Source organism: Hippoglossus hippoglossus, chromosome 17, assembly GCF_009819705.1.
Source record: "Hippoglossus hippoglossus isolate fHipHip1 chromosome 17, fHipHip1.pri, whole genome shotgun sequence".
Taxonomy (NCBI): Eukaryota; Metazoa; Chordata; class Actinopteri; order Pleuronectiformes; family Pleuronectidae; genus Hippoglossus; species Hippoglossus hippoglossus.
This window is the reverse complement of record NC_047167.1, coordinates 24,652,357-24,670,299: the sequence shown is the minus strand read 5'-3', so window position 1 is coordinate 24,670,299 and position 17,943 is coordinate 24,652,357. Positions and strand designations below refer to the sequence as shown.

The 17,943-nt window shown below is 44.1% G+C and overlaps 3 protein-coding genes across 7 annotated transcripts in view; 2 read left to right on the top strand and 1 right to left on the bottom strand.

Moving 5' to 3' along the window:
- Nucleotides 1–907: 907 nt before the first annotated feature.
- On the top strand, nucleotides 908–2,937 carry c17h7orf25 (chromosome 17 C7orf25 homolog). 2 transcript variants are annotated; one of them, XM_034612882.1, is made up of 2 exons: nucleotides 908–1,047; nucleotides 1,556–2,937. In XM_034612882.1, exon 2 carries the CDS (start codon nucleotides 1,569–1,571, stop codon nucleotides 2,811–2,813), a length of 1,245 nt encoding a protein of 414 aa, XP_034468773.1. In that variant the 5' UTR covers nucleotides 908–1,047; nucleotides 1,556–1,568; the 3' UTR covers nucleotides 2,814–2,937. The 2 variants fall into 2 exon arrangements, with proteins under 2 accessions (XP_034468773.1, XP_034468771.1); XM_034612880.1 differs by having other exon boundaries at nucleotides 914–1,041.
- A 247-nt stretch (nucleotides 2,938–3,184) lies between these two features.
- si:dkey-181m9.8 (E3 ubiquitin-protein ligase RNF31) lies at nucleotides 3,185–12,761 on the top strand. Of its 4 annotated transcripts, XM_034612835.1 has the most exons (20): nucleotides 4,105–4,202; nucleotides 4,355–4,445; nucleotides 4,661–4,726; nucleotides 5,336–5,502; nucleotides 6,966–7,084; nucleotides 7,171–7,232; nucleotides 7,516–7,647; nucleotides 7,822–8,033; nucleotides 8,108–8,290; nucleotides 8,374–8,556; nucleotides 8,690–8,788; nucleotides 9,071–9,160; nucleotides 9,449–9,548; nucleotides 10,053–10,171; nucleotides 10,357–10,470; nucleotides 10,543–10,609; nucleotides 10,683–10,770; nucleotides 11,042–11,178; nucleotides 11,990–12,047; nucleotides 12,289–12,405. In XM_034612835.1, exons 1-20 carry the CDS (start codon nucleotides 4,158–4,160, stop codon nucleotides 12,293–12,295), a joined length of 2,139 nt encoding a protein of 712 aa, XP_034468726.1. In that variant the 5' UTR covers nucleotides 4,105–4,157; the 3' UTR covers nucleotides 12,296–12,405. The 4 variants fall into 4 exon arrangements, with proteins under 4 accessions (XP_034468727.1, XP_034468726.1, XP_034468724.1 ...); XM_034612836.1 differs by lacking the exons at nucleotides 4,105–4,202; nucleotides 11,990–12,047 and adding an exon at nucleotides 3,185–3,519 and having other exon boundaries at nucleotides 4,661–4,878; nucleotides 11,042–11,210; nucleotides 12,289–12,761; XM_034612833.1 differs by lacking the exon at nucleotides 11,990–12,047 and having other exon boundaries at nucleotides 11,042–11,210; nucleotides 12,289–12,725.
- Nucleotides 12,762–15,428: 2,667 nt separating this feature from the next.
- The window catches only part of LOC117777858 (inositol monophosphatase 1-like), a 4,124-nt gene continuing 1,609 nt past the window's right edge, over nucleotides 15,429–17,943 (bottom strand). The window contains exons 2-9 of the mRNA XM_034612899.1: nucleotides 17,524–17,638; nucleotides 17,292–17,425; nucleotides 17,110–17,214; nucleotides 16,952–16,997; nucleotides 16,654–16,762; nucleotides 16,419–16,527; nucleotides 16,031–16,182; nucleotides 15,429–15,960 (exon numbers count right to left, since the gene is read on the bottom strand). Of these exons, the coding sequence (XP_034468790.1) occupies nucleotides 15,833–15,960; nucleotides 16,031–16,182; nucleotides 16,419–16,527; nucleotides 16,654–16,762; nucleotides 16,952–16,997; nucleotides 17,110–17,214; nucleotides 17,292–17,425; nucleotides 17,524–17,586 (846 nt within the window). The 5' untranslated portion in view covers nucleotides 17,587–17,638 and the 3' untranslated portion in view covers nucleotides 15,429–15,832. The remainder of the gene's footprint in view (nucleotides 15,961–16,030; nucleotides 16,183–16,418; nucleotides 16,528–16,653; nucleotides 16,763–16,951; nucleotides 16,998–17,109; nucleotides 17,215–17,291; nucleotides 17,426–17,523; nucleotides 17,639–17,943) is intronic.

Here is a 17,943-nt window from a genome sequence, read left to right as displayed (position 1 = left end):
ATATCCATAAATGTAATGTGTTATAAACTGAACCCTCTTTTTGCAAAAAAAAGGTCATATACAGGAACAATATCCAACTCTTACCCCATAATTATAACTATATATATCATACGTGATTATATATACTTATACGATTGTGTGAATATATAATATTAACCACCGACAGTGCTGTTGGTTTCTCTTTGTTTCTGTTATCTCGTGTTTGTCTTATTTTCTATTTTCTAATGTGCTGATTAATGAAAATGTTTCTCTATAAAGACAATGATAATTTTCTTCTTCTTTCACGTTACAATTTTGATTTTCGGATGAAACAAAGTCCTCAGTCAACTTCGTTGTACTTTGTTCAAAAACAGGAGGATTTTAATGTGCAACTAAAAAATCAAAAGCTGAGATCGTTGTTCTCGTCTCTGACGCTACGAGAAGCAATGACGTCTCTGTTTTAACTCCGCCCCTGCTGATGACATCAGAGGATCAGACAGTCCAACACACCTTTTTTGAAAATGCTAAATATAAATGGAAACAAAATGACAAACTGAAAAGTAAAACCTGCTTTTTATCTTTAATTTATTTTACTGAACGTTAATGTTCATTTATAGATTTGCACTTTGATTTTCATTCTCACTTGGGCAAATGTCTGTTACTTCAAATTAAAACCTGGAAATGAAAAAGGGTTAAATTGTGAATATGGATCTGAATTTTAAGTTTTCTTCTTCTGGGGTGTTTTTCACTTCACAGGTGTGTTTACGTGTTTCAGTTTAATGGCTCACTTTGTTTTTCTTCATGACGTCATACTAGAAGTCTCACACCTTCTCTTACTTTTATTTTTTATTTTGAAATATTCTTTAACTTCCACGTTAGTTTAGTTTCAGGTCGAACTGTCAGAAAACGTCACAGGAAGGGGTGCTCTTATTCTGAAAATCCTCCCGGAGTCTCTTCGTCCCTGTCAGCGGAGCCGAAGAAGTCTCAGCTAGCTTTAGCCGTTAGCCGGTAACACACACCTGGAGAGGACCCGCGGGTTAAAGTCCACACGTCACAACTGCTGTGAGTGTACGTCACGTGATTTACGAATGTTTTAACTTGTTTCTGATCGAAGTAACGTAATAAACTGCTGAGGGGCTGAGTGACGTCACAGTGATAACAGTTAGCATCAGAGCTAACAGTCGAACTGTGATTTACTTATTCTCACCAGTAATGAATCGGTTTGTTTAAACTGATTCAATCAATCACATGTTATTAGTCTCATATTCCCAGTTTGTCTCACAGATGTTAACAAGGAGCAACTTCCTCTGTTCTTAACTCAACAAGAGTCAAACTACAGAGAAACTTAGTGATCAGTGAATAAAGCTCAGAGTCACGTGTGAGGATCCTCTCCCAGGACACAAGTCCAACAGATGCTGATGGAACTGAACACATCAACAGGATTTACTACATTAATGAGAAGAACCAGTTTGTAACATCATGGAAAGTAAATGAATTGAGGAGTTTTACTGATTCAACGATCAGTTGAATCTGGTTTCAATCTGATTGACGTTCCTGTGTCACTGTGTCTCCTCAGGTGTGATGCTGTCATGTCTATGCAGGTGGCAGTACAGGAGAGGATCGGCTCTGCTCAGGTGTTGCTCCAGCGGGCAGAGCAGCTTTGTCCGGGTGTGGAGGGTCACCAGAAGCTCTGTGGTAAACTGCGAGCCGAGCTGCGCTTCCTGCGGCGGGTGGAAGCCGGAGAGCTGCAGGTCAAAGAGTCTCACCTGCACAGCACCAACCTGACTCACCTGACAGCCATTGTCGAGTCAGCCGAGAGTCTGGAGGACGTGGCGGCTCTGCTGCATGTCTTCACCTACCAGGATACCTTTGGCTGCCGCCAGACGCTAGTGGTGGACGTGGTAGCGAATGGGGGACACACCTGGGTGAAGGCAGTGGGTAGGAAGGCGGAGGCTCTACACAACATCTGGCAGGGGCGGGGTCAGTATGGAGACAAGAGCATCATCAGTCAGGCGGAGGACTTTCTGCAAGCCAGTCGCCAGCAGCCTGTCCATTACCGAGACCCCCACATCGTCTTTGCCTTCTACAACGGCGTCTCCTGCCCTATGGCGGACCGACTCAGGGACATGGGTGTCTCCGTGCGTGGGGACATTGTAGCTGTCAATGCTGTGGCGGCAGAGGAAGGCAGAGAAGAAGAAGCTGAGGAGGAGGATGGGGAGGCAGCAGAAGAAGACCATGAAGAGGAAATGGAGGCGTGTGAGCTGACCCGCGTGGACCGTGGCACAGTGGTGGCCAGCCTGGCGTTTCCTGTCAAGGTGCAGGTGGAGGAGTGTCAGCGGGTGAACCTGGACATCACCACACTCATTACCTATGTGTCATCACTGAGCCACGGCCGCTGTCACTTTACCTTCAGAGAGCCAGTGCTGACGGAGCAGGCCGCTCAGGAGCGCTGCCTGCAGGTGCTGCCGCAGCTCGACACCTACATGTCAGGAAAGGAGCTGTTCGCCTGCCGCGCTGCTGTTTCTGACTTCCAGCTGATCCTGGACACGCTGGGGGGGCCGGGCGAGAAGGAGCGTGCTGAGAAGTTGCTGGCCCGCCTTCACCTGGTGGATGACCAGCCATCAGAGCGAACTCTGCGTCTCACACCCAGTGCCAAGGTCAACCAGCGCTCGCTCACCATCTTTGGGACTGGAGACTCGCTGAGAGCCGTTACCATGACGGCAAACAGCCGATTTGTAAGGGCGGCAGCCAATCAGGGCGTCCGATACAGCGTGTTCATCCACCAACCACGTGCCCTGACGGAGGGCAAGGAGTGGAGGGCCACACCCATCTGACACAGAGACTTCCTGTGAAGGGACTGATTGGAGTTTGATTTCAGTTAAATAATATGAACCTGATCAGATGACTTATATTTGTGTTCATGAATTAATTATCTATATTCACTGATCAATAAAGCATCACAGTCACTTCCTGCTATTCTGTCACATGATGTCAGATGTTCTAACATGACCAGGGGCCTGTACCAGGAAGTGAGTTCAACGTATCCAGGATATCTTTCAGTTATCCAGCTGAACTCGACCTAACAATCAGACAAGTGGTCACATGATGCTGGTTTAATCTGTTGAGTTAACTCAGCTGTTGTTCTGGATATGAGGGGGCGGAGTTTACTGCATATGACCAATCACAGACAGGGACAGTTTGACTGACAGCAGAGCCGAGGATCAAACTGTTGAATAATAAAAATCTGAGCAGAACAAACATCCAGAATAAAAGAAACAGTTCCAGCTGCTAAATGCAGGAAGAACAGCTGGTAAAACATCTGGGATTGTTTTTATAGTAAAACTGTTCATGAACAAGAGCAGATCTGAATCTAATCTCATCTGTTTCCATCACATGTCATTTATATGAATTCTCATTGTGTGTTTGACAGTTTTAGTCTTTCAGGTGAAACCCTGGAGGCTTCAAGCTCAGCTGCAGGAAATAAAACACAGACTGTAAAGAAGGAAGTCGACTGATTTTCATATCTTTACAATACAACAGGTACAACACTTGTATTTCTACTGTATTTTGATATCAGTACACACATGTACAATGAGGTTTGAAAACAAGTCAGATACTAAATGAACATAAGTAGAAAACCACAAAGAACAATAGAAACTAAAGAAAAGACCTTAATGTGTCAAATGTTAAATGTAGATTGAGTTTCTGCGCATCAGCCACAGTGAACAGGAAACTAGTGGAGCAGATGCAGTCTGTGGTACTGGGAGCACTTTACGGGTCAGGCTGGTTCTGTTGGGCTCCAGCAGCTGACAGAGGTTCATCCTCTGAGGAGAGTCTAGATCTTTCAGAAGCTCATCAGAGGAGCTCAAAGGATCTTGTGGGTCTCTGAAGACCCTGGTCCTCCTCAGAGACTCGAACAATCCACACCAGCTCCACAGATCCTCTAAGAACATGATGTCATGGTTCAAAGGAATTTTAAAAATTAGAGAAACTTTCACATTAAAGCTTAATGACTGATCTTTTATTGTGTTTTCAAGTGATTTATTTGTACCATCACTCGAATCCAGCTTTGTCTTTTAATTTGAAAAGCTGGAAGCGCATGTGGATGTGTCGTCTTTACATGAGAGCCTACAGCTGTTAGCCTGTTAGCCTGTTAGCAGGTGTATGTGGAGCAGAAAATGTCTCGAGTGAAAGCAGAGGACGAGCTGCGGACTCTGATGGAGGTGAGTCTCTAACTTTCAGTTTCTAATCTAACTTCATCACTCCAGCTGCTGCTACCTGGTTAGCATGTGCAGCTAACAGGGACTCTCCTTTATGACCCATTCATGGCTGTCAGGGTTAGCTTGATGCTAACAGTGTCCTCTCTGTCCCTCAGTGTAAATATGTGTTTCCAGAACAGACTGTGTTTGATCTGCAGCGGGTTCGAACCCTTTACTCTGATCTTCGACTCTATGTGGATTTTTATTGTAAGTATGGAACTTATTCCTTTACTTCCTGTCTGTTTCACAATAAAAGCACCTTGACAGACTGTACACCACAGGTCTTCAGAATCGGGTCTTGGTGGTTCCTGGTGGTCTTGGGTCTGATCCACCACGATCTGGATCAGATTACTTATAAATCAAAATAATAAATCTGTTTATCAAATATTATTGATTATTGTAGCCTTTGTTTGTCTTCACAGGTTTTCCAAACAAAGAGAAGAAGAAGCTGGTTTACCTGGCCGGGACACTTCCTGTTCACTATGAAGGTGAGACCACCAGGTGACCTGGTCTGACCTGGACTATGACCTCATGTGTAACTGGGGTATGAACAAAACAAGATTTGAAAGATGCTAACGCCACTTGACATAAGAATGTGCGCGCTTGTACAAACATGTTGGAGATGAGATGCAGACGTGACGTAAGATGAAGTCAGATCCACATAAACCTTAAAGCAGACGTGTTATTCCATAAGAACCTTCAATTGTAAAAGATGAAAACAATTTAAAGCAAATAACACTCGGATACAAATAACAGTTACAGAATGAAGAGATTCATAGTTTTTAATAATATTCTAACACTGTGTGTGTATACTTATACTACTTATATCTTTGTGAGGACTATTTTGAGCATAGACCCTACCGAGTGAGGGCATTTTGAACAGTCCGCACTTTTTCAATGGGCTGTTTGGGGGTTAAGACTTGGGGTAAGAATTAGGTTTAGGCTAGAGTTAGGCATTTAGTTGGGTTGGGGTTAAGGTTAGGGGCTGGCAAATGCATTATGCCTATGAGTGTCCCCATTAAGATAGAAGTGCAAGACTGTGTATGTGTGCTGTTTGCAGTCTGGTCTGGATCAGTCTGGTTTTGTTGACTCTACAGGAAGTGAGTATAATATCCCAGTGTGCATCTGGCTTCATGAGACCCATCCAGTGTCCCGTCCTCGCTGTTATGTCTGTCCATCCGTCACCATGCTGATTAACCCGTCCTGTTGCTGTGTGGACGCCTCCGGCAACATCAGTTTGACCGAACTCAAGAACTGGACACTTGTAAGTCCCAGTTAGCATGCTCAGTCCACCTGGTTACACCTGTCCGGTAGCAGACTGTAGTAATCCAGATCCTGTCACTGCTGCTGGTCCACTAAACCAGGGCCAGGACAGAATCCGTCCTCCTGAATCTGAGGTTCTAAACATTTTATCTTAGGTTCTTTTCTGGTTCTTTAATGGATCTCTTATTAGTAGGGCTGTCAAACGATTACAATTATTAATCAGATTAATCACAGGGTGGCTGTGATTAATCACCATTTCTAAATGCCCGAAAAATCCCAATTTGTTCTGTATATTGTTGTGGGAATGGAAAGATAAATGACAGAAGGTGGATATATACATTTAACATTTGGATTCAAATGATTTTAGGATAGGGTTAGGGTTATTAAGATTGAAAAATAAAATAAAATCAAACTAAAACATACCACACCATAATTAAATGTGCCTGTCTCTTTGCTTTGCCTCTGAGCAAACATAGGATGATGTGATTTAGGGTTAAATCACATCATCCTAACCTAACCCTAACCCTATTTATTAAACTCAAGGAACCTTTATCCTAAACAATTGAGGCATCTTAGCCTTTGCTCTTTTTTTTTTTTAGCAAATATAGGATGGTTGAATAAAACTCTTTTCTTTTCTTTTTAAATCAAACAAACCACCAAACCTTTACACAATTAAATGTGAAATCTGAATCTGAGCCCATCTGCAGAAGCAGTGTTGAGCCAGTTCACACTTAAAAAGAATGAGTTCCCAGTTCAGTTCATGCAGATGAAGATGAACTGGTTCAGGTTCACAGTTCATGTTTTATTGGGAGGATTCAGGTGACAAACGTCCGGTCGTGTGTTTGGTTCTGAGTCGATGGAGTCGGATCGTGTCTGCGTGTCGCTCATTCTAACACTGAGTCCTGACTGAGCGTCTCGTGTTGAACTGAACATGTTGACGAGTCATTTTCATGATGTTTCAATGAGTCTGATAAACTGTGGAATCAAACCAACACTCAGTGACTTCCTGTGCTGATCAGGTCCTGAGAACTAGTGATGAGTGTGTATTAGTTCCAGTGAAGCCGAGTGGAGGAGGACACAGAAACTCCAGCTCGGTACAAACCAGCTTCTGCTCTGATCCTGAAGCAGCTGAGACCAGAGGAACTCTGTGTTTCACTTCTACAGAGTCACTGAGCGGCTGCTTCAGGTGCACAAGCTGTGATCTCACTGCGTGTGTCTCTGAGTGAGCGAGTGGGGTGGGGGGGTACATGGAGCGGCTCATTCTATTAATGCGTTAATGTGTTAAAAAAATTAACGCTTTAATTCCACAAATGAATCATCCCGCGTTAACACGTTCATTTTGACAGCCCTACTTATTAGCTCTTTTTGATTTCAAGAACGAACTTAATTTCAAATTTGAATCAATATTTCCCATGAAACAAAGAACTTGTCATTGTTGCTAATGTTGATGTCACTTCCTGTCAGGGTGTGTCCAACCTATCACTGCTCATGTCAGAGATGAGGCGGGCCTTCCAAGTCGACACACCACTTTATGCCAGGTGTCCCGAACATGCCCTGCCCCTTGCAGATGGAAGGTCACACAGGTTATCACCACATGTGATGTTGATGATTGTTAAATATTATTATTATTGTTATCAAGTTTTTAATGCTCTGTGTCCTCTTCCTACAGCCTCAACCATACCTCCATCACCTCCTCTTCCATCACCTCCCCCCTTCTGTCTGCACAGAAAGGTAAACTTCTGTTGAAATAATCATATCTGAGCTAAATATTACCTTTTTAGCATGCTAACTGTATCATGCATGTTTGTTACGTGATGAAGAGGGGCGGCTGAGGGGGTAGAGTGTTCGTCCTCCAACCAGAAAGTCTTCCCCATCTGCATGCCGAAGTGTCCTTGGGCAAGATACTGAACGCCTAAATGGCCCCTCATAGATGTTGAATACACTAACTGTAAGTCGCTTTCGATAAAAGTGTCCTGACATGTAATGTAATGAAGCTCCTCCCCCTGTGTTTCAGCCAGTCAATGGGAGCAGAGCAGGGAGATGAGGGTGAGGAAGTCATACACTGAGGAGCTGCTGGGGATCGACTTCAGTGCTCCTCCTTCCTCCTCTAATCGCAGCAGCCTCTTGCTGAGCGCCACCTTCTCAGGTGAGACTGGACAGGTGAGCTCAGGTTAACAAGCTGACTGAGCTGAGGTACGCATGAACCACAGGAGACGAACCTCTCTCACAGACACACACGGCCTGGAGGATTCGGGAATCGAACCACAGTACCCAACTGGAATGATACTGACTGTACTCCACTTGGTTTTGGTTCCTGCAGGTCTCCCTCCAGAGCCCCTCAGCAGGATGATGGGGGCTCTAAGACTGGATGAGTCAAGTAGAGACCAACAGAGTGACTCACCTGAAAGGATTGTCAAATCAGAGGCAGCGAGAGACAAGCACGGAGCCGGCCCTGGACCACAACCTGGACGTCATCAGTACATGTGTCCTCAGAGTCAGTGTGAAGTAGCAGCTGGAGGGGGCCACATCAAGGTGAGGACGACTGTAGGTCTAAATCCCTCTCAGGTGTTGGTCCCAGTTAGTCTCAGTTCTCTGTCCCTCTTCAGATGGTGGACCATCTTCCGCCAGACCAGGCGGCCATCTTCCTGTCTCTAATGAGGATGGAGGGACGGAACTTCAAGCCCAGTGATGTCATGGAGGCGGTCCGACTCAACAGAGACCTGCCATCAGCTCTCAGGTTCCTGACTCACTGCTGCCCCATCTGTCAAGACCAGGTGACATTTAGCAAGGTGAGACCATGGACGTCTCAGGTGGTCTTCTCTGATACAGAAGTTTTCTTCTGTCAAGTTCCTCTTCCCTTTATTTCCTGCAGATCATCACCATGACTCACTGCTCCTGCTTCCTGTGTCAGACTTGTTTCAAAACGTTTTTCTCAGCGGCTATTAAAGAGCGAAGCGTCGACCAGCTGGTTTGTCCTCAGTGTGGCAGACCGGAGGTCAAAGGTCAGGGGGCGATGGTGGAGTCCATGGAATACTTCAACCTTCTGGACACTCAGGTGACCAGGTCACATGATCCGCTGATGCCTTAATCGATTTATTTAATCCATGGAAACGGTCGTCAAAAATTAAGGTCTTTCAGTTTTTTTGTATATTTTGATTGTTTGTGTGTTTGTTTGTTTGTTTGTGTAGATCCGTCACTTCCTGTCTCCTCAGGTTCATGAACTCTTCCAGAGGAAACTCAGAGATCGAGCTCTTCAGGAGATGAAGAATTTCTGCTGGTGTTCTCACGTAAATTCCTTGATTCATAATAAATAAACAAACAAAAACGTCCTTTTGGACAAAATAATCCTGTTTGTTTTTGTGTGGGGACCCAGTTTTCAGTTATAGTGGACAGACAGATCAAAGATGTCTTCTCATGGGGTTAGGGTTACATGAACTTGTGTGTGTGTGTGTGTGTGTGTGTGTGTGTGTGTGTGTGTGTGTGTGTGTGTGTGTGTGTGTGTGTGTGTGTGTGTGTGTGTGTGTGTGTGTGTGTGTGTGTGTGTGTGTGTGTGTGTGTGTGTGTTACAGTGTTCGTTCGGTATACTTCATGAAGCTGAGCGACTGAGGATGGACTGTCCCAACTGTAAGAAGAGTACCTGCTCTCAGTGTAGATCACCTGTAAGACACACACACACACACACACACACACCAGATGTAACTGTATCATTGTACTGATACAAAACAGACGGGTTTGCAGCCATCACTGTGACTCATCATGACATCATTGTGACTCTATGACATCACTGGGACTTACTATGACAACATTGTGACATTACTGTGACATCACTGTGACCCATTGTGACATCACTGGGACTAACTATGACAACATTGTGACATCACTATGACAACATTGTGACTCATTGTGACTCATTGTGACTCATTGTGTCACGTTTTTCTGTTCCTCAGTGGTCCCGTCATCATCAGGGTCGGTCATGTGATCAGTTCAGACTGTGGCAGCAGCAGAACAAGTCAGACGACGCCACACTGCTCAGCTACAACAGCATCGGTACGAACTCTGCAACCTGAACCCGGGTCCCTGAGGCCCCTCCGGACCCTAGAGCCCAAGCTGTAACTGAACATTATAGATCTTCTCTGGTTCGTGGTGTTGTCTCTGATGTTTAAGAACCAGATCATAAACTGTCCCAACTGCTCTTATCAAACACTGGGGGAGAGAGAGTGTGTTTGTGTGTCTATCTATACCATCGTGAGGACATTTTGTCTGGTCCTCAGATTCAAAGGGCTGTTTGAGGGTTAAGACTTGGTGTTAGGGTTAGAATAGAATTAGGTTTAGGTTAGAGTTAGTTAAGTATTTAGTTTTGATGGTTAAGGGTCAGGGAATGCATTATGCCAATGAGTGTCTTTACATCTATTGAAAGACAAGTGTCCTGTGTGTCTCTCTGATGTGTTGTGTGTGTGTGTGGTGTGTGTGTGTGTTTGTGTGTGTGTGTGTGTGTGTGTGTGTGTGTGTGTGTGTGTGTGTGTGTGTGTGTGTGTGTGTGTGTGTGTGTAGAGTGTCCTGGGTGTCTCTGTGTCTTCAGTTTGTCTAGAGGAGGTTGTCTTCACTTCACCTGCAGTCAGTGTCAACATCAGTTCTGTGGAGGCTGCAGTCAGACGTTCAGCCAGGGAGCGGTGAGTTCTACTGGTTCTACTGTTGATTGGTTCAGTTCAATTATTCGGAAGAATTAATAAAACTGAGTTGCTCTTCAGAACTTTCACTTTGTGTAACTTGTCACTCACTTGTCGTCGGGTGTCAGGTGCACCTTAAAGAACTTGCTCCAGAAAAATCACTTTGATATGATGTTATTTTTTTTCAGGTCTGTGGGTTCTCTGTCGACTGTGGAAACAAAGGTCTTCATGCCCACCACCCCAGAGACTGTCTGTACCACCTGAGAGACTGGAGTGTGAGCCGCCTTCACCTGCTGCTACAGGTCAGCAGACCTGACACTGTTGGACGGACCTGTTCCTTGTTGTGGACGTGAACTGTGCTTCTTTTCTAACAGTATTACAGAGTGTCTCCTACCTGGTTTGAAGCAGCCAATGGCAGCTCATCTGACAGCGGTCTGACAGGTGACGTCTCTTCTGCTTCTCAGGTGTGAACTGGGTTCCCTCACCTTTTTTTAACATGTTGGTTGGTTTTCAGGAGTGTGTTTGGTTTTGGAGCTGAGAGACCACGGCAGCTTGCGGGAGAAGCCATGTGGACGAGCTGCTGAATACAGAGGATACTGCCGGTAAGACTAAACTATCACCAACAAACTATCTGGGAGTAAACCACCATGGTGACTGATGCTGAAGCAGGTTAAGGCCAAGATAAGATCCAAAAACTACAAGAACTACTGACCAATCAGATCATAGGAAAATATGGGTATAGATTCTTCCAGCAGGTGTCAGTGCTTCTTCCCATGTAAAGAACTTTATTCACATCGTCACAGTAATTAACGACTCATGGTCGTGGTCAGTCAGTCAGTCAGTCAGTCTGTCTCCCCCCGTCTGTTCTGGCAGGTTGCACTATAAGGAGCATTTGGTGGAGTTGATCAACTGTCGCGGTGCCGACCCGGCCGTCCTCTTTAATGTGGCAGAGATGACAGCAGAGCTGCAGCGCTATCATGTCGCCGTGCCGACTCGGAAACCAGAGGAACTGGAGCCGCTGTACGCTCACCGTCTGCGTCTGGTCAGTGACAAAATAGTCATCATAAACACAAACCCTTAAAATGTCCTTAAAGGGATAGTTCACCCAAAATATGAAATTCCCTCATTATCTACTCACCACTCTGATGGAGGGGGGTGAAGTGTTTGAGTCCACAAAAAACTTCTGGAGTCTCAGGTGTAAACAGTGTTGCAGCAGAATCTGATACAACTGAAGTAACTGGTGACTTTTTCTTCAGTCGTAATAAAACGACAGAAAGAAAACACAACATGCCACAATCCGGCTCCTGTGGTGTCATCAAGTGTCCACAAGACCGACGTTCAAGTTCAACTCAAAGCGGCGTTATTAGTCCCGGTAACATGTAAACATACAGTAGGTGTGCAGCTTTCATGAATTCTCGTTGAACTTGGGCGAGAGCTTGTTCAGTGTGTGCGTATGAACGTGAAGGCGGCTCTGAGGAGACTATCAGAGACATTGAGCTGAACACTTGATGTCAATGACTCAGTTTCCAGTGGAGTTTGAATGTGGGGCTCGTGGACACTTGATGACATCACAGGAGCAGGATGGAGGCGGGTTGTGTTTTTCTGTTTTATTACGTCTGAAGCTTTGGTCACCATTGACTTCAGTTGTGTTGGATTCTGCTCTAACTCTGTTTACACCTGAAACTCCAGAAGGGTTTTGTGGAATCAAACACTTCACACACACCTCCCTCTCCCCTGTGGCGTTTTGGTTGTAATTTGATTTCTATATTAAAATTTCCTTTTCATTTCTTAATAAACTTATTTTTAGTTTAAACTCATGTGTGGACTTCTCTAATCTGTCCAGCCTTGAGCCAGGTTGTGATAAGTTGTTGTTATGGAGTTATTTATCTCAGAAATATTTTCATGAATGAAGTCAAATAGAACTGGACATACTCATGTTCAGGGGTTTTTAATTTAATTCCAGACTCTTAAAGGGTAAAAGTTGTGAAGTGACAGAAACCCCTTAATGTTTGAGTTAAGTGATTAACAGAAAAGTGAATTTTCTTGTGTCTGGTTTAAGTTTGTTATTTTTTATCGTTACTTTCAGCCAATCACTCAGTAGGATTTTCTCTGTTCTTTAGACTCTAGCGAATCAAGTTCCTCTCAGGAAGCAACCACGCTCACCACTGAAACTCCACGACGACCTTCACCCTCTGACCTCTGCTGTGACGACTGGAGGTCCGCCCCCTCCCAACACGCCACTCCATTAACTCCCGCCACTCCAGCTTCCCTCTGTGGCTTATGATTGGCTCACTGGAGTTCATAGAAACACACCCAGAGAAAAGTAAAAAGGACCAAAGAAATTCAAGCAGCCAATCAGAGTTCAGAAGTGCCATTAACTTCAACAAGTTAAATGTTAATGAGCAGAGACAAGTTCTAATGTGCTAATGATGCTAACGAGCTTCTCAGTACACAGTGTGGTTAACAGTAAGCATTTGTTAGCATTTGACCAACATTTGTGTGTTTTTATTCTTCTGCACTGTTTCAATAAAGGACATAATAAATATCTTTAAACATGGTTCAACTTCCTGTCTCCATGACAACCACAATAGGTAAATAGTGAAAGTCATTTTATTTGTCTCATATTCATAAATCACAGTTTGTCTCATAGATGTTAACAAGGATCAACTTCCTCTGTTCTTCACTCAACTAGAGTCAAACAGAAACTTAGTGATCAGTGAATAAAGCTCAGTCCCATGTGAGGATCCTCTCCCAGGACACAAGTCCAACAGATGCTGATGGACCTGAACACATCAACACAACAACAGGATTCACTACATGAGAAGAACCAGTTTGTAACTTCATGTTTAAAGTGTTTATACAGAATGTGTGATGGAGATGAAGGAGCAGAGGAACTGAGGACTTCCTCTCAGTGATGGTAGAAGATGTGAGGAGACATGTTGTGTATCAAGAGGTCTTGTTGTGATCATGGACCATAGATCATGATCCACCACCATGATCCATGGTCCATGATCACAGTCTGTGATCCACATCAGGATCCACGATGTGGCTGCAGCTTTGATCCTGGATCCACAAGTGATGGAGCAGCAGGACTCTGGTGAAGAAGTCACGTCAGTAACATGTTGATGAGACATTAATGTGATAAAGAGGGAGAAGAGGAAAGAGAAGCTCCATGTGTCACGTGACCCCGACATTCTAGACCTTCAGCAGCAGAACTAAGATCTAAGACAAACCTGGACCAGCTCGAACTATAACTTTATCCTAAAGGAAGGTTTGAATCTTCAACGTACAGAGGGAGTCTGCCTCCAGAACTGAAGCTGAGATGATTCCACAGGAGAGGAGCTTGATGCTGAAGCTCTGGCTCCTCCTCTGCTTTAGAGACTTTAGGGACGACAGCCTGAATTCTGGGAGCTCAGGGCTCTAGTGGTGATCAGGTACTATCAGCTCTTTAAGGTTCGATGCTGCCATATTATTAATGTAGGTGAGGAGGAGGGTTTTAAATTCTAAAAGGAACAGGAAGCCAGTGTAGTGAAGCTAACACAGGAGACATGTGGTCTCTGGTCCTGGTTCTCTTCAGGACACGTGCTGCAGCATTTAGGACAAACTGCAGAGTCTTTAACGACTTCCTGCTGGAGCCTGAGAATAAGGAATTACAATAATCACGTCTGGATGGAACAAAGGCCTGGACTCGTTCTTCTGCATCTTTTTGAGACATGATGTTTGAGATGTTACGTAAGTGGAAGAAGGCGGTCCTAGAAATGTGTTTTAAATGAGAATCAAAGGACAAATCAGGATCAAAGATAAGGGTAATGTCCTCTAGCACAGCTTCATCATTAGATAATGTGTCTCTGAGGTGTTTAGGGCCAAGTATCAGAACCTCTGTTTTATCTGAGTTTAATAAGAGAAGGTTTTTATGTCCTTGAGACATGAACTTCAGTTAATTGATGACACTGTTCTGGTTTTATTGATACGTATAACTGGGTGTCATCTGCATAGCAGTGGAAGTTTACTGAGTGTGTCCTGATAATGTTTCCTAGTGGAAGCATATATAATGAGAATAAAATTGGGCCGAGCACAGAACCCTGTGGAACACCGTGGTTAACTCTGGTGCACACAGATGACTCATCATTTATCGATCTGGTAAATAGGATTTAAAACCAGTTTAGAATTGGTTCCTTTATTTGCCTTTAAAATTGTATTCAGAAAAGTAATTTTTATTAAGGGCAGAATTACTTTAAGTAATTTTGTAGGAATGGGATCTAAGATACAAGTTGTGGGTTTAGAACATGAGATTATTTTGGTCAGCTGATCAAGGGTTAGGGGTTAGATTCTCAGCTGTTTCTGAGATTTCTGTTCTTGATGGTGTATTAGTGCCGACTGAGGGCAGGAGATGGTGGATTTTATTTCTAATAGTTAGAATATTATCATTAAAGAAGTTCATAAAGATATTGCTATTCAGTGATCGAGGAATACTGGTACATTTTCACTCAGTCCATTCTAAGAAATATGTTATCAAAACGTGCGTTTCATACTTCCTCCCCCGTATGAGTCATACGTTTTTTTGTGTTGGCATACTGTGATATTCTGTACTATCTCAGGTTCAAATTGTACCATCTTTTCCTTAAATAAATTTGAGAAGTTGAAAATTTTCCTCGATTTGGGTCACGGCTTGTCATTAAGGGGTGATGGTCCTGAAGCCAGACCAGTTGAGAACCACTGTCTGAAAGGTGTAAAATATGGGGCCTTTAACACCACATCCAGTTGTCACGTCTGTTTCTCAGAACAAGAGCAGGTGTAAACTCGTCTTCATCACTTGCTGCTGAATCTGTAAATCAGGTCGGACTGAGATCCTTCATCCTGTTTATTTCTTGTTTTGGTTGTTTTTGTAAAGAAATCTCCGGATTTACCACAGTTCCACCGGAAGTCTCATTATATATATATATTGAATGTTCACAGGTGCTGACGGTCGACCATGAGCATTGTACCAGTAAAATATTATCTAATTAAATTATGTTTAACATATTTAAATAGGGCAGTTTGAAGAGGTGTTTAAACTGGAAAGTGATTTGATTGATCAAGTTTTGGTCTTGCTCTTTATGTCTGGCTCTGCCCTCTCTGCCTAAGACTGCTGCCTAATGACGGCTTGTCTGTGCTGATTGATGATCAGCTGAGTGGTCGGCTGCTCACTTACTCCGTTGGTACCTCATGATTTTTGTGTGATGAATGAGGAAAACAGGACGACCCAAAAGAAGGAGCCAGGTGAAAGGAAATAACAAAAGGTGTCCTTTAATAACAGCAAAGGTACTTACAGCAAAAGGTCTAAGTTCAGAAATTCCACAAACAGAAAAACCCTTCCACTGGAAACCAGAAAAGACAAAAAAAGCTAAAGTGAATAGCAACGTGAGGACAAACACGGTGACAGGATGACAAGAGCAACTCAGGAAACACGATGAACGCAACGAACTGAAGCACAGACACGTATCTACCAACGTGAAACACCACGAACAGGTTTCACTTCATATACTTGTTGGACTGCTGTCCTCTACCTCGTGTCACGGCCAATCAATAATGATTCGTAATGCTTAATAATATCAGACAAACTTTACACATCACAAACCAAGTGACATTAAATCTGTTGTATAACCCACAATGCACTGCAGTTCTTCACACTTGTGGAGGTGGAGTGTCGTCTCTGGTTGGACTGAAGGAGTCGATCTCCTTGACGATATTCTCAGCGACGGTTCTGTTGTTAGCAGCAACGATTCTTCTGGACATCAGGTCGACGGTGCCTCCTGAACAAAGGTGAGAGACACTCAACGTCTGCAGCTGAAACCTCAACCTGCGACTATGTTCCATATTTACCATCCACGTCCATCAGGACTCCTCCGGCCTCAGAGACGATCAGCGAGGCGGCAGCGATGTCCCACACGTGGACACCGATCTCATAATAAGCCTCGACACAACCAGATGCAACCAGACACATGTTGATGGCTGCGGTTCCTGCGCTGCGAACCCTGGAACATGTGTAAACTGTGACTGATCTGAAAGTTCGTGTGTGTGTGTTACAAGTGCGTGTGTCAGGTGTGTGTGTTACACAAGCGTCTGTCAAGTGTGTGTTCCAGGTGTGTGTCAAGTGTGTGTGTATGGTGTGTGCCTCAGGTGTGTATGTCTCAGGTGTGTGTGTTCCAGGTGTGGTTCAGGTGTGTGTGTCAGGTGTGTATGTCTCAGGTGTGTGTCTGTTGTGTGTTACCCCTGCACAGGGAGACACAGGATGTTCCTCAGACTGGAGAAGATTTTGTCGACAGCTTCGACATCTCTGTTGGATCCGAACTCTGTGGCGATGATTGACTGACGAACGTCTGAGAAACAAAACACGTCAAGAGTCAGATTCTTGTCTCTGATTGGAACAGAGCATCATGACGTGTCATTTATCTGACAGGTGTCATCACCATGTTATTGATGTGGACATATTAATGATTACAGACCTTCCTGATCAGAAACCTGCAGCGGTTCTCCGTTACAGAACGCTCCCCTCCCTCTCCTCGCAGTGAACATCTTGTCTTCCAGACAACTGTACACGACAGCAAACTCACTCTGTCAGAGAGGAGAGACATAGAACAGTAGAACCACAGAGAACCTTCAGACTGTTCTACAACATCAGAACCATAGATGACATCCAGACAGAGTGTACTAGAACATCTGAACTACACAGAACCAGACTGATTAACTCTAGTACTGCTGTGGTCCTGTAGATGGCAGCACTGTATTGATGTGACCTCTTACCTGCTTTTTGACGTAGAAGCCAATGGAAACAGCAACAAAAGGGAAACTGTCAGAGACAAGAAGGTTATTAAAAAGGTCAGTGAGCGTTGTCACAGTAACAGTCACTAAACATCTTGATGACAATGATGCCATTAAACATGTTTCATTAATTAACTGACGCATGAACAAAGTTGGTCGTCCCATCGATGGGGTCGATGATCCAGGTGGGACTGTCTGTCAGGTCACATGTTTCACCTGCCGCCACTGACTCCTCCCCTATGAACCTGACACACACAAAGTTGATCTGTGTAATTATTTAAGCTTTCAGTCACACACTGTGAGGGGGGGGGGGGGTTCCTACCTGTGTGTGGGGAATTTCTCCCTCACTAATTGGATGATGAGATGCTCAACCTTCTGGTCAGTTTTCGTCACCAAGTCGATGGATGAACTCTTCGTCATCACCTTCCTGTCGTCACGCAGAGCCTCACGTACCACCTGATCAAAACACAGATCAATACACAGATCAATACAATTTCTGTCTGATCTGATGACGGATAAATATGACAAAAAATATATAAAAGAAATAAAATGACCTCTCCAGATTTCCGTGCGATGGCGACAGCATGGTCCATGGCGTTTTGCCAGAGGTCAGCCATTTTGTATATTTAACAAGATGCCACTTCCTGTTTTTGACCAGTGAAGAAAAAGCTAAAGGAACAGGAAATGTCAGAGTCAGAGATGATGTCACTTCCTGTCTCAGGACGAACAGAAATGAAACATTTGATGAGAAATGGAGGGGGTTCCAAGATGGCGGAGTGAGTAGCAGCTATTTTGCAGGCTCCGATAAAAAGTTTTGATAAAGTCCTTGTAAAGTAAATTCTTGCATCATGAAGCATGTGTCAGTCCGTCGATTTAGTAAGTTAAATGATTGTTGTTAGAACCAAGACGACTGAATAGTATGTTTGACCACGACTATAACCTGGCAGCTCTCCACAAGACGTGTGATGACGAAG